Source organism: Pithys albifrons, chromosome 9 (assembly GCF_047495875.1).
Source record: "Pithys albifrons albifrons isolate INPA30051 chromosome 9, PitAlb_v1, whole genome shotgun sequence".
NCBI lineage: Eukaryota > Metazoa > Chordata > Aves > Passeriformes > Thamnophilidae > Pithys > Pithys albifrons.
In genome coordinates, this window is record NC_092466.1 from 14,870,676 (window position 1) to 14,884,118 (window position 13,443).

A 13,443-nucleotide genomic window follows, 5' to 3' on the forward strand; every position below is an offset into this window, starting at 1 on the left:
CATCCTAGAAGGATTACAGGAAACACAGGATAAAGGAACCAATGAACACCAAATGTGAAAACTCAATGAAATTCAAGCAAAATGTTCTTAAAACCCATCAGTGTGCATCATTTTACACCTCTGCTATCACAGTATCAACAGCTGACTAAGTTACATGGCACAGAACATGCAGGGCTACCCTTGTCAGTAGCTAATTAATCCAAAAAGCACTCTATTGGGATTCCAAACCATACAGTGCAATACCTGACCTGAGCTAATGTGTGTTTCCAGTTCCATGCACTCCTGACTGGAGTTTCGTTTACAAAGACTTCATTATATTAAGAAAGAACATTTCTCACAGTCTGAGAGGGAGTTCTAAGAGAAAAATCATCCCGAGCAACCCATTACAAAGGATTTTTCATTTCCCCCTTTCTACCTCACCCCACCATACAAAAAAAGCACTAAAAGTATTTTGCTCAAATTATGAATTTCCTCTCTTTCTTGGCAGAGTTACCAAAAGAAATGCAATATTCCTTCTGGAGCCCACTTCCCAGCTGCTGAAGTGAGAGGCTGGGACTGTCCCAACACAGCACCACTGTCCCAGGTGACCTCAGCCACCATGGCAGTTGCTGGCCTGGGCCCCAAAAGAAAGCAATGAAAGAATCACTCAGACACAGGCCAAGCGCATTGTCTCCTAAAGCTTCATATCCAACAGATTTTGCCTTCATTTATCCCCTCCCTCCAAAGTCCTTTGCTACCAGAAACTGTGTTTCTGCAATAGCAAGAGATTCTGTGCTTCACTGCATCCCAGGGAGATTTCTACTGCCCAGCTACAAATTCAGCATGTGCCAAAACAGTGGGGCCTGCAACAACACACACTGTGCTACAGAAGGTAACACCAACATGTCATACCCTATATTTTCCCAGCTGCGTGGGCCATCCCAACCCACCAAAGTCCTTCACATTTTGCTACATTTTAAGTACTGAAGAGCTCATCTGGAAATGCAAATCTGCAGAGACCTGCTGAGACTGAATCTCTTTTGTGGACAAAATCTGTTGTCTGCATAAAGGCTGTCACCGGCCTGTCTCAGGCCTGACTGGAAGGGGCATACAGAGAACAAACAGGTCACGATGGCTAAGCCCCACTTTCAACCTTGGCCCTGTGGCAAGGGTGGCCAACACAAGGACCAACTGCATTTATTTGTGTAGTCAGGACACACCTGTTGAGTGTCAGGGTCTCAGTGCGACCACAAGTCATGGGCCACCAACAGACAGCCAAGAGGGAAAAGCTATTTATGTCAGAAGCTCCTGTTGCTGTCCTCAACAAGTCAGCCAGCTTTCAAAATGTCTCTTCCAGGACCAAAATTCCAACTGAATTCCTTTAGCACATGGCCCTTATTTAGCTTACTACCACGTTCAGCCTGTCTTCTGTGCTCCCCCACTCCCTGTGTGACACAGGCTCAAGTAACTCCAAAATGGAAGAGAGCTCTGCAGACTGTTCTCTCACCATTCCTTGGCCTGCCCAGGTGTGTCTGCACCATCTCAGGTAGATGCTACCAGGCTGTGCAGGTCAACTGCTCCACCAAACAGCTCTTGTGAACAAGTCACATCATGAAGAAAACAAGAGACTCCAGTGACCTCATCACTGTCTGTAACTACCTGAAGGGAAGTTCTGGCCAGGTGGGGGTTGGTCTCTTCTCCCGGGCACTCAGCAATAGGACAAGGGGGCACGGGCTTAAGCTCTGCCAGGGGAAATTTAAGTTGGAGATCAGAAAAAAATTCTTTGCAGAGAGAGTAATCAGGCATTGGAATGGGCTGCCCAGAGAGGTGGTGGATTCACCATCCCTAGAGGTTTTTAAACTGAGACGGCCGTGGCACTGAGTGCCATGATCTGGTAAACGGACTGGAGTGGGCCAAGTGTTGGACTTGATGATCTCGGAAGTCTTTTCCAACCCAACCGATTCTATGAATACTCAGGGGTGCAGACAAATTTCTGTACACACAGCAAGGACACACACCTTCACATATGCTTGCAAAAAAACCCACCATCACCAACACTGAACCAGACTACTCTGCCACCAGATGCCCTCTCCTTACCAGTGATTGCAATGGGAGCATGGCTAGAAACACCAGGCGGGGTTTAGATGCTCTCAGGGACTTATGTAAGTTTTTTGGAGATGAAATTTGGGCTGCTTCAAAAAATGCATGGCCCTGGAAATATCTGAGAAAACCTGCAGCTGCTCAGTGTCACGTATTCTGATTTGAAAGAATAGACTGTCAGGGTAGCATTTGGATAGAATGAAATAACCCACGGCAAGTTCAATAGCTAATTGTGACAAGCACAGCACATATATTTTAAGCCCTGACCTACATAAAATTCTTTGTCCACTTTGAAATCATGAAGATTTTAAGGGAAGACCAGGTCGCCCTCAAAGAACTCTTTCAAAAAAAAGTAGTTCCAATGTTGTGGACCTGTCCCGGCAGATCTGTCCTGCCCAGCACTAACAGTTTAGAGTAAGAACAAAAGTAACCACAGTTTAAAAACGCCACGGAGTGTTCCAGCACAAAGCAATGGCTGCATGGCCTCTTCCAGTCTTTTGCCATTACTGTGGTATCCTCCTCAGAGCATTCCCCTCTGCATCATTTACACAGTTCACTGCCTACTTCACTTCTGTCTTAAAGTAATGAAACTTTGCTAAAACAGTTTTAAAAGATGAAGGAAACTGAAGCAGCTTTACAAGCATTTCCATTCCCTCCCCTTCCAGTGGTGAAGGCAGAGGTCTCTTATGATTGCTGCAGTTTGCATTTGGATTTGACTTGCACAGATTGGCCATTTCCTGTTCCTGTGAGGTGTATATATTTTTCCAAGATCTGGAAAAAACACAGCTTTTATTAACTCACAGATATGCTTACACAAGCTCTTAAATACTCAGAGATGATAAATTTGTCCATTCATGAATCTCTCTGAACTGGAAACTATACCACAATCCTAGTAGGCGAGGCAGAACAGGGGACAGAGAGAGAGAAAATATTCAGTGAACATTTCTGTATTTTGACAACATCTATTAATACATTACAAAGAGCAAATTGTCAAGCTATTTAAGTTGCAACTTTTAACTTGCCCTCTAAAATTCCATTGTAACAAAGAGGAAATAAGTTTAGCCCAGCTGCAACTTTATTCCTTTCTTCCATGCTTTAAATAAAGAACCACCTTGCAATGAGCTCTTTGCCTCTCCAATTTCTCCAGTCCAAGGTGGTCCAGCAGGCAGGCACTGGATAAAGGCTTAAAGCACCCTCTGCTATTCCTGGCTCTGACACTGACCTGCTGCACAGAGGGCAGCTTGGTTGACATCTCTCTGCCTCTGCTTCACCTCCCAGCCCTTGTTTACCCTGGCTATTTAGGCAGCGAGCTCATCAGGGCAGAGACTGCTCTTGCTGGGTCTGTACGACAGCTGGCAAAACAGACACAGACTCCCAGACACAACTGTAATATCACTACACTCACCAAAAACCCCAAAGGCTCTGGGCGACTGCTTAGATACAGTTTAGCAGCAGAAAGTGCTGTTAAGCCTTAACTTTTCTGTGATATGCTGCCATGCATTTTTGAAACAAAAACTGCTCCTTTCACCTTACACCTTGAAGGTGGGACTCAACTCTTGCTTCAGCTGCTCCTATGACTAAGTGAAGCAAAAATCTTCAGCATAGGGACTATCTTTTTACCATCCTTATGACAAGGTCTTTTAGCAGTACAGGTTTATACATAAAATTAACATGACTATACAGAAAAAGTGACAGCCTGATATAGAGAGACTAATAGGGCAGGTGCCAAGAAGCACATCCATCCAAAGCCACTCTGTACTTCCATAATAGTGACACAGTGTTCTACTGAACGTGTCTTTACTGCTGATTCAAAGAAAAAACAGCACATTTTTAACACTGAGAATGTGTTTTAAGAACTCTTGTGAGTCAGCCAGTTGCTCTAACACACAGTGCAAACCTAGTGATGCTTTCCACCCTGCCAAAGGAATGAATGTACAGGTACACCTCTCACAGCAAACTTCTTTCTTCTCTTGCAAGTGCACAATCGAATCAATAAGTTAAATACCTAATCTGGCCTACACCTGTGGCTCCCTATTAGCTGAATCTACCAAAAAGGACAAAAAGGAGAGATGGCCAGGGTTGTCAACATGCCTTTGAGCATAACAGCCAGTGACTGGCATTAAATCCACATCTTCCTTTAACATCATTAGAAACTCAATTTAACATTGTTTAAGGCTAAGCATGTGTCCAGAGATAATCACAGCTAGCAATTTTTAAAGGTATGGAACCAGATTAATCATATAAAAATTAAATAAAATCAATTTGTTTCATGTATACTATTATTTTTCTTTCTCATGCTGTTGAAAGCTAGGGGTTTGCATCCAGTTTCTTATCAATCTTCTCTCTTCCCTATTTTGGCATAAAGAAGTTCTATAAGCAAGCTGACTGTGCAAACTGTTTTTTCACATACAAGATAAAGCTCATTCCTTCTGATCTTCTTGTTACAATAATCTGAAGATATACCCAACAGAAACAACATTTTAAGGAAACAGTGTTATTTTCAAGTTAATCACTCTTTTAAAAATGGGTAAGTGGTGGCAGGGGCTGAGTTACACAGCTATCTCACTCGAGGCTCAAATTTATCGCTATTTACAAAGCATTAGCAGATGGCTTATCAAAAGCCATTTAACAGAAGAAATTATCAAACTATTCTGAGATGGGGTTCTGTTTTAAATTGTAAATACTCCCTAGACTAGTTTTAACTTACGCCAGCCTCCAAGGGACCATCAGTTTAAGTTCTAATGTTAGAACCATGCACGTTATTTCATTAAGTACATTAACCATAAACGGTTCCAGCCTTTGCTTTCTCAATCACTCACAGTATTGCACAAAAACCTCTTAAACGTAAAAACCAGCGCTCACCTCACGCAATGTTAGCCAAAACATGCAAAAGAAGCTCCAGCTCCTGAGCAAGTCAAAGCCAAGCTTGACAAACTCAAGAATTACTCCATATCACTAAGAAAGCACAGGTATCGTGAAGGTCCAGCTATCCCTCATCTTCATCACCATTCTATTTACAGAGTGATGTTTCAGCTTAAACATCTAGTCAGCTCAAATTGAACCTTCAATGAGAAATCTACCAGGTTTCTACCTAGAATTACTATCAAGAAAGACCCTGTGCCCAGAAACTTACCTCAGCTTCATCCTCAACTTTTATGGGTTTGTTAAAGAAAATACAGTATCTCTTCAAATCTTACTCCCTCAATTGCAAGAGCAGCAATCTTGAAGATTGTTCTTGATCTTGGGGACATGCAAGAGGAGCAAGTGCTATGAACAGACATGGCTACTTAAAACCCTCAAGCTGCCACAGAGATTACTGAACTCTTCTTCAGCTAACTACCAATTTTACAGCTGTACAACTCAACACATGCACTCGCATTGGGTCTTCTGGAGATGTTCAGATAACCAGACCCCCTGGTACTGTGATATGCCCTTGTCTTTTATCTGTTGCCAGAACAGTCTACCCTACTGGAGCAAAATTCTCATAACTGCCCACAGATGCTGGATCTCCACACAGGGAAAACAAGTGCTTGCCTTTCAGGCATTCTCCATAGGATCTGGCACACTATTTCAAAGAACTGGAGACTGAGCCTTCTTTAGAGTGAAATGTAATAAAGGATTCATCCTCCAGATACATCTCAAGGTTCCTTCATAACCACTTGTGATGTCGCTTTGGTGCATCCCCCATGACTGAACTCCCCAGGACCACAGCAGTGCTGACCACGCTAAGAGCAGTTCTCAGTCTTAGAGTTGCTTAAGGAAAACTTGAAAATAGGACTCAGCACAAAAGTACATCCTAGAATCACTAAAAAAACTCCCTGCTCATAGCAAATCTAACAGCACTGAAATCCCTGGGAGTTCATGATACTCAAGCAGCTTTCCCTTCTCTGAAAGCCTCTGACCTAGCAAACCTCTCCTGGAGCTGTTTATAGACCTGCATTCCTGTGCAGGGGGAAGTGGTGGTCCTTGCACACACTGCACCTGCTCTGCCGTACACCTGATCCCTCCTGCAACTGAAGGCACACAGTATCACCTTATTTTTAATGAAAAATACAGAACTTCATTTCCTTGGGAGACAAAATCATATATCACAGTAGACAAGAGTCCAACACACCACCATTATGCAGTGCTTATTCCTGCTGACTTCCAAGGAAACTGTGCTTAACTTTCAAGCTGGGAAGACTGAGTGGGTTGAAGTGCTGGCCTGAAAACCCAACACGAGGATTTTCAGCACCAGCAGGAGCCATAATTGTTTCTCTAAAGTCTGTGCTATTGATGGGATAGTAATATGAGACAGAAAAATACGGTTCAAAACCTGATATCCCTTCTTCTGAGCCATGTCAACACAGCATTTATGGAAACAATACCAAGTCACAAGATGACAAACAAGATCCAGGCTGGCAGCTAAAGGGAAACCAGGGAAAGGGATTTAGAGATCCTAAGATTCTAAACCTCCTCTTAGCATCCTTTAAGTAGCAAGGAAAGCCCTCATTGTGGGGTTGCCTCTGAGTGGTGTTTGGTATGCAGAGATTTGAGAGAGGAAAGGCAAACTCTGGGTCCTTACCAACCACTGCCCAGGCCCAAGCCCCAGAGGCCCTTCATCTAGAAAGGTGCTGGTGTCACACATAGCAAAGCCAAGAGGGCTTGCACCTCTTCCTAACCTATGCTGTGCTGTGGAAGTGGAGCAAAAACAAAAATAGACACCAGGAAAACAAAAACCAAAATCCCTTCTCCAAAAACTTTAAAACCCAGAAGGCATGAAAACCTAAGAGTCACTTTTTCTGTGACAGCCATCATCATTTATATCACCAACTTGCTCTGTGAGGAGAGCCCAAGACACATGTTTCTGGGAGCCCCTGACATGAAGGCTCTTGCACTTAAGAATGCACTGTGCCCACTCTCCAGCCTTTTCCCAGGACACCACCCCAGGCCTTGATCCCTGGCTGCTGCTTCTCCAAGGTGTCTTTGGGACCATGGCAGGGGCTACTGCTCAGAAGTGGGCAGGGTAAGTGGGCACACAGGAGCCACTCCAGCTGCACACAGTGGCTCCCTCCATCTCCTCGTGTTCCCAGTTCGCCTAGGCCAATGTCTCCAAGCCTCTGTGTTTTGTTTGGAAAGGTCTGGGTACTGAGCAGATCACAGAACCACAGCATCATCAGGGTTGGAAGTGACCTCTGAAGATCATCTAGTCCAACTCCCCTGCCAAGGGAGGGTCACAGGAACATGTCCCAGTGGGCTTGGAACATCTCCAGAGATGGAGACTCCACACCCTCTCTGGGCAGCCTGTCCCAGTGCTCTGCCACCCCCAATGTACGTAAGCTCTTCCTCATCTTGAGGTGAAACTTCTTGTGGTTTAATTTACGGCCTTTGCTTCTCATCCTGTCACTGGGCATCACTGAAAGAGCCTGGCACCATCCTCTTGGCACCCACCTGTGAGATATTTACGCGCATTAATGCAACCCCCTCTCTTCTCCAGACTGAACGGGCTCAGCTCCCGCAGTCTCTCCTCCTAAGAGAGATGCTCCAGACCCCTCACCATCTTCGTGGCCTTCGCTGGACTCTCTCCAGTGGCTCCTTGTCATTCCTGTACTGAGGAGCCTGAACTGTACGCAGTTCTCCAGACGTGGAGAAGGCCTCGCGCTCCACCATTCCCGCTGGGCCTGGCCCTGGGGCACGCCGGACAGGCCCCACCTGCCCCCGCGGGGGCAGGAGGCGCCTGGCCCGGCCCCGCCACCCCGCACGGGCCGCTCCTTCCCGGGGAGGCCCTCGCCGTGCCCTCGCCCCCCCGGGCGCAGGGACAGGCGGCGCAGCCGCGCTCGGGAATGGCCCCGGCGCGCCCGCCCCTCGCGGCCCCGCGGCGGGAGCGCACCCGCCCCTGGCAACGGCTGGGCCGCCATCCCCGGCCTTGCCCGGCCAGCGCCGCCGCCGCCCCCCGCCCTTCCGCCGGCAAGGCCGCGCTTACAGGTCGGTGCCGAGCTGGGTGAAGCCGGAGTTGAGGCAGCCGCGGGCTATGCGCCGCCAGAGGACATCGCGGCTGCTGAGGAAGCGCAGGCGGCGGCAGACCTGGGCCAGGCGGCCCAAGGCCTGCGCGTCCAGGTAGGAGCAGATGAGGAGCAGCAGCTCCTCGGGTAAGGCCCAGAGCGGGGATGGGGGGCAGGCGGCCCCGGGTACCCCCTCCGCCTGGGGGGACCGGGGACTGCCCTTCCTCCCCATGGAGCAGCAGCTCCCGCCCCTCCTCCTCGGGAGCCGGAGCTGCTGCTGCCCGGGGGAGGCCAAGCCATGGACGGGGCAGCCGCTCCCCAGTCACATGGGGCAGGAGCCGCTGCCTGTCACTGCCCCCTCCGGGGGAGGAGGTGGCTGCCGGCACCGGAGGGGGCACGGACCGCCGAGCCCACCCTCGTTAGCGGATTAATTAATTAATGGGAGCCGCTGGGACTCCCCCTGTGCAACGGCCCCCCCCGACCGGCTCATGGATCTGTGTCTTCCGATCTGGGAATAGCAACGTCACCTGATCCGAGTATTCATTAATAATGTGAGCAATTAAAGGTGGGGACGGTGATCCCAGGTAAGCAGAACATCTGCTTCACCACCTGGAGCAACCCCCAGCTAGGCACTGCACCCCCTGTGAGTGAAGGTGAACAGCAAGGTGATTATTGCTCATTAATTATTCTTGACCAGGGTCAGGAGCCCCTGTCACCCACAGAGTGACAGGGGTCATCTGGTGCTGCACAGCAGTTTTCAACACTCCCAAATTCCTGGGACATGTAAAAGAAGGATCTTCCCCACGTTAAGAGCAGGCCCTGCTACAATGGATTTCACCCACATCCTTCCATGCAGCGTGTTCCTCCCTCCAGGGCTCCACAGAGTGGGGATGAAAAGTGCTCACAGTTCACACGTGTGTGTACACATACACCAGCACACCGCCACCAAGGAACAGTTCATAATAACTGAGTCATTGTTGCCATCCACAGGAGCCTGGAGTACTGACAACGCAGGAGGATTCTGGTCCAAAATGGCAAAGTAGTTCTCTGCAGACAGTGGAGCAGGAAAATATGAGTCTAGTGTTGTGTTATTCTTTCACATACACTCTACAGAAGCTTGAAATGCTGAGGAAATTTCTCTCTCAAAATTAAAAAATAGATAAATTATAAGAAGTTCATCATCTGCCTAGAATGCTTTGAACAGGTATCACTTGGCCATCACAGTCTACATCTCCTTTTGCAGGGTGGAGTAGGATAATAAATTTCAGCATATAATGAGGTTACCATAGCACACAGGCCTTGACACAGCACTTGCATCCTGTTCCAGAAGGTCTTCTTGTCTGTGTAATCTCAAGCACTCGAATATTCGTACAACGAAATCACCGGCTCTGGAAGCCTGGTGTTTAAGAGGTTCAAAACTGCTAGATAAGGAACTGTCTGGTCCATTTACACTGTAAGTCAGGGAAATTCCAAAATACGGCAGATTTTTTATCAGCATTTATAAGGAGTGATGTCTGAAGTAATTAAAAATTTTGAACTCAGCTGAAATAGCAGCACATCTGGTACAGGACGTAAGTAGCCAACTGAAAGGGCGGCAGTACAACAGATTTTGCCTAACATAACATTATGGAACTTTATGTGAATGCAGTTTAATATTGACTTCATATTTTTTTGATTGTATGAAACTTAGTTCTTTTTGTAATAGACTTCATCAATGTGTAAAGCATTAAATATATTAAAAGCTGAGTGGATTCTCCTTCTTAAATTGTTGTTGTAAAGACATACTTACTATCAAGTTGGTCTTTCTCCAATAGGATGTCACAGAGACAACTTATGCACCCTCTACTATTTAATATTTTTATTAGCAATCTGAAAAAAATCTGAAATCATTCTTAGCAAAGCTTTGGAGGATGCACAAAGCATGGCACAAGAGGCAAAGCGTGCTTGTGGCTGCATCGTCCCATGCCAAGTTTAGGCATAATCACATCATATGTATTTCAATCAAGCCAAATGTAAAGTCTCACATCGAGGAACAAAGACTGTAGGTCACACTGAAAGGATGTAACTCTATCCTGCAAAGCTGCAATTCCGTAAAGACTTCATTAAGATGAATAATCAGCTGAATGTGAGCTCCTTCTGCGGTGCTGTGACCAAAGGGCTAGGGCTGTCTTGGGAAAAAACAAGAGCTGGGAGTCCTTTTACCTCTGATTTTGACTCTGTTGTGACTGCTTTGGAAATAATTTGTCCAGGCAACATTTCAAGAAGGATGTTTAAAAACTAGCAGGGTTTCAAAGAAGAGTAGTAAGAATGATTACAGGACTGTCAAACATGTTTTATAGTAAGACCCAAAGGGCTCAGTCTGTTTAGCTTCCTAAAGAGAAGGCCAAGGTATGAGGTGATCATACCTTATGAGCACTGAAACAGGAAGAAAAATCTGGTAATACAAGGATCTTGAGTTTAACAGGCAAAAAGATAAGGTGTCTTGACAGAAGGTGATGGGAAACAAATTCATAAATGAAGCGTCCTTTTGTAGTGAATACAATTAACTGTTGAAACAGCTTAACAAGATTTACAGTAGATTCACCATTACTGGATTTTTAAAAAACAATACCAGTTGGTTTTGGTTTTAGTTTGGGGTTTTTTTCCTTCAAGAGAGAGACTAGCTAGACTACAACTACTGAAACTTAACCAGGAATTGACCTGGCACCTCCTAACTCAGGGTATCAGACTGAGACAGTCAAAGAAGTCCCTTCTGGACTCAGGCTCAGTTACTCTACAGAGGCAGCATCTGCATAGTGTGGGCTCCCTGAACTGTGGGGCAGCCAAATTCCAGTGTGCAGCAGTCTCCAGTCTGTGGCCATGCCTCTTTGCCAAGGAAAACTACTTGATGCAGACAAGAATGAGCCTGGGTGCGAGGTAACACGTGCAGTGTGATCCTCTGGTGTACCAGGAGGGCCTTGGTGCTGTCTAATTTGTGATCCAGGGTATAAACAACTGTGAGATATTGGGCCAAGATGAAACATGTTTCCTCACAGTAATTATGTAGAGGATCAGCTATGCTCCAAACAGGGGACACAGCAATATGAAGACAAATATTACGATACATTGCTCTTAAATATAGCATTGTTTTCTAGTATTGATAATTGCCTTACAACATAGAATAACAATAGTTATTCTTTGCCCAAGACAGGTATCATCCGTTACTTTGGGTTTTGTTTTAAGAGTAGTGGACCTGCAATTGCATACACACATTCTCAGGCATGGTTTCAGCTTCTGTGCCTGCTATGGAGCTGTCAAGGGTAAGAACCCAATGCCACTGATCTTCCCAGTAATGCCAAGGTAAGTGCTGTGTAGGTGTGCACAGGAGCAAGAACCAAGGAAGGTTCTGAACCATTACTACAACTGTATGTGTAGCGTGATTATTTCCCTAACATTGTTCATGTAATAGAGGACTCAGAGCAGGTGCTCAGTGCAGTATAATCATAATAATATATCCTTCCCAAACCTTGCAGTCAAAAATCCCAGTCTTTTCATGGCTCATGACCACTCTGAACTTCTAGAAAAGGGGTAGGATTCTGTCCTGGAGTAGCAAACCATTAAACATCATGGTTTGCAGGGTTTGGAAAATAAAAGTTAGAGGGCTTATGTCTTTAAAGTTTTAACTGCGTAAGTCAATGAAACCCAGCTTGGAAGAACACCATTTGAATACCTGCCTGTCAATTTTATTTTTTCTTTCTGTCTTCAAGGGATTTTACTATCTGCGGTGCCCTCAAATACACCTTTGCAGCTAAAGACACATTCATGTGGACAGCTCTTTGTTTTGTTTTTCCTTCCAACCAATGCTTTTGTGTATTTCTGAAACTTAAGACACCTCCTCTGCTACTACAGTACTTATCTGTAACACCATCACTTTGAGGGATTAAAGCAGGTTACTTGTTACACACTTAGATCAAGAGTTATCTGAGTAGAAAGTCTATCCCGTTAGGGTTGGCGGAATCTGTTTTTGATCTTGAGTTGTTTTGATTTTCTCTGAGAGCAAGTAACATGTTATTTTAACTTCTGAATAAGGTGTGCTACCTGACTGTGTCTCTTCTGTTTGGCAGAAAGGATTAGAAACCTCCACGGAACTTGCACTCTATTAAAGCAGAGTGCTCACCATTGAGAACCAAGGAGCTGAATTGTTTTCAGATTATATGTGTGTGTGTGTCTTTCCCACATCAAAGACTTCGATGGAAGCTGTTCACGCTATTGTCAGGAATGCAGGGATTGGCACAAAGGTGATTAGCAAAATTGCTTTTCTGCAGGAGAAGCAAAAAAATTATCAAAGGATTAAAGAGGATGAAATTAAAAGGTTATGCTGAATTTGTGGGTAAATTTTCTCCTTTTAAATTTTCTCCCAAATTACAAATATTGATTTGGTTTTACATACAGAAGGTCTGTCAGAACAAACCAGGGTTAGAAGCTGTTTGGTGTTGGTTCTGTTAAGGGAAGATAAAAAAATCTTCCCTTAAAAATGTTCTCTACAGATCCTATTCCAAACCCCATCCACAAGGAGCTTTTAATGAGTACTGGGGGCAGCCAGCTCAGTCATCCCTACAGGATTCTCAGCAGCCACAGGATCGGGACCTTTAGTCATGATTATGCTGGAAAATTACAAAACCAAACAATTCCATAAATCAATTTGTCATCGGTGATGCTGTTTGTTTACTTTTCTCACTACTCTCTGCTTACAAAGATACTAAACTGAGGGGATCGCTTTCATTACCCGCTTGCTAGGCACATGCAATGCTTTTTGTATTTTGATCAGCAGCTGAGCTGCTTGAATGGCTTGGAAAAAAAAGGCAATAAAAAGAGATTCTCAAATACTTTAATGTATCAAAATGAACAGCCAGGCCTTCCAGAAGCTTTCTTGCTTGGCAAAACTGCAGTGCAATAAAAAAAAGTATCACCTCCCATAGCCAGCAGAATTGTCTCATCTTGCTTGTTCAGACTCTGTTTATTGCGCATTTTATTTTGAAAAATCCTCTATATTATTTGCCAAGCCATATACCTATTTCTTGTCTTTGCATTTTGAGTTTTGTTTGTTTGTTTTACTAATCTGTTCTTCCCTAGAAGTCACCCGGAATATTTTATTTGTTTTAAACCTCATTTTTCAAAGTATTATCTAAAGCATCTGTTCAGAAAATGTTCATTTTAACTGTTTTCCCAACAATGACCTTCTTCCTCCCCTCCAGGCCACATCAAGTTGTCACTCACCAGACAGCTGTGGAATTTGGAATCATTCCTTTTAAATGCTTTACAATTCCAAATGGTAGATTTCTAATGGCACAATATGATTGCCACAAAGATCTTTAAATTTCCCAATCCTCCAGGCTTCAAAGGC

The 13,443-nt window shown here is 45.0% G+C and overlaps 1 protein-coding gene across 1 annotated transcript in view; it reads right to left on the reverse strand.

The window, feature by feature from the left end:
• Positions 1-8,381, reverse strand: part of FBXW4 (F-box and WD repeat domain containing 4) — a 60,034-nt gene extending 51,653 nt beyond the window's left edge. The window contains exon 1 of the mRNA XM_071564003.1: positions 8,042-8,381. Within this exon, the coding sequence (XP_071420104.1) occupies positions 8,042-8,292 (251 nt within the window). The 5' untranslated portion in view covers positions 8,293-8,381. The remainder of the gene's footprint in view (positions 1-8,041) is intronic.
• Between the last annotated feature and the right edge of the window lie 5,062 nt (positions 8,382-13,443).